The sequence below is a fragment of the Palaemon carinicauda genome, chromosome 14, assembly GCF_036898095.1.
Source record: "Palaemon carinicauda isolate YSFRI2023 chromosome 14, ASM3689809v2, whole genome shotgun sequence".
In the NCBI taxonomy this organism is placed as follows: Eukaryota; Metazoa; Arthropoda; class Malacostraca; order Decapoda; family Palaemonidae; genus Palaemon; species Palaemon carinicauda.
The window spans coordinates 37,724,585-37,725,615 of NC_090738.1; the positions used below are offsets into that span (position 1 = coordinate 37,724,585).

The following is a 1,031-nucleotide window of genomic DNA, read 5'->3' on the forward strand; positions in this document are numbered from 1 at the left end:
CGTCCTCGTTAGTGCCCAACTTGAGGTTACTATCACAGGCCCTTGACTTAAGTCCCTCTTCTACGAGTTTCCTGACGGCGCCCCTGCTTAGGACGTATCCGGCACCCCCATTAAGATAAGTTGATCCCTGAAAAAAATATATTAGTCTTTTCATTCTGTAAACATAATCATACCGTATTATCTTTACTAATATTGTCTGCAATTCCTCTTATAGTCATAACTATACAATATAGTAGGCTACTCATATTTTGTATCATATTTGTATATAATCGTATTTCACGATAATGCATACTTGAACTGGCATATTAACTATTTCAAATAAATGTTGGATATGAATTTTGCAATCTTTGAGTCATTATTACGTAATGCTGATAATATCGACATATTTTTTCGAATGTGCACATAAATATCAACAAAACCTATCCTCTGATATCTATAAATGTGCACATAAATATCAACATATGTTAAGAGCAAAACCTATCCTCTGATATTGGACACATACTAAATGGAATATTGATAGTTATATATGGCCAAGACCTTCTTTAGGACCATAATTATTTCTTTTGCTCTGGCATTTGCAATATGGAGACGAAACAACGTTCGATTACAATGTTAGTGTTTTTTCTCGGCCCTTCTTTGACGCAAGAACTCTTTCCCCCAGAGGTCTGTTCTATCTCTGTAGACCTTGCTTTTATCAATTTTCAGTTACGCGCTTTACGTCACGGTATAATGAATCGTACAGATAAGAAGAAATATTACAGGGCCAATATAACTATATTGGTTCGTGGTAGATGATGATAAGGAGGAAGATAACGTTTCAGTGCGAATGAAAACGCCATGTTTTTTTTTTTTTTTTTTTTTTTTTTTTTTTTGCAAGATAAAATTATAGTGTTTCTTTTTGTAAGATAAAATTATACCAAGCAAAAGAAGGTTTTGCGGGATTTTATATCATGGTAGCCAAATGTTAAGCTTTGGAAGAGGGAGAAAATAATTTTGTATTTTTCAAAGCGGTTGGGGGGGAGGGGGGTGGC

The 1,031-nt window shown here is 34.5% G+C and overlaps 1 protein-coding gene across 1 annotated transcript in view; it reads right to left on the reverse strand.

Annotated features, from left to right (window-relative positions):
- Window positions 1-1,031, reverse strand: part of LOC137653523 (glycoprotein-N-acetylgalactosamine 3-beta-galactosyltransferase 1-like) — a 170,333-nt gene that overhangs the window by 12,147 nt on the left and 157,155 nt on the right. Inside the window, exon 5 of the mRNA XM_068386987.1 lies at window positions 1-127. This exon is cut by the window's left edge and continues 30 nt beyond it. Within this exon, the coding sequence (XP_068243088.1) occupies window positions 1-127 (127 nt within the window). The remainder of the gene's footprint in view (window positions 128-1,031) is intronic.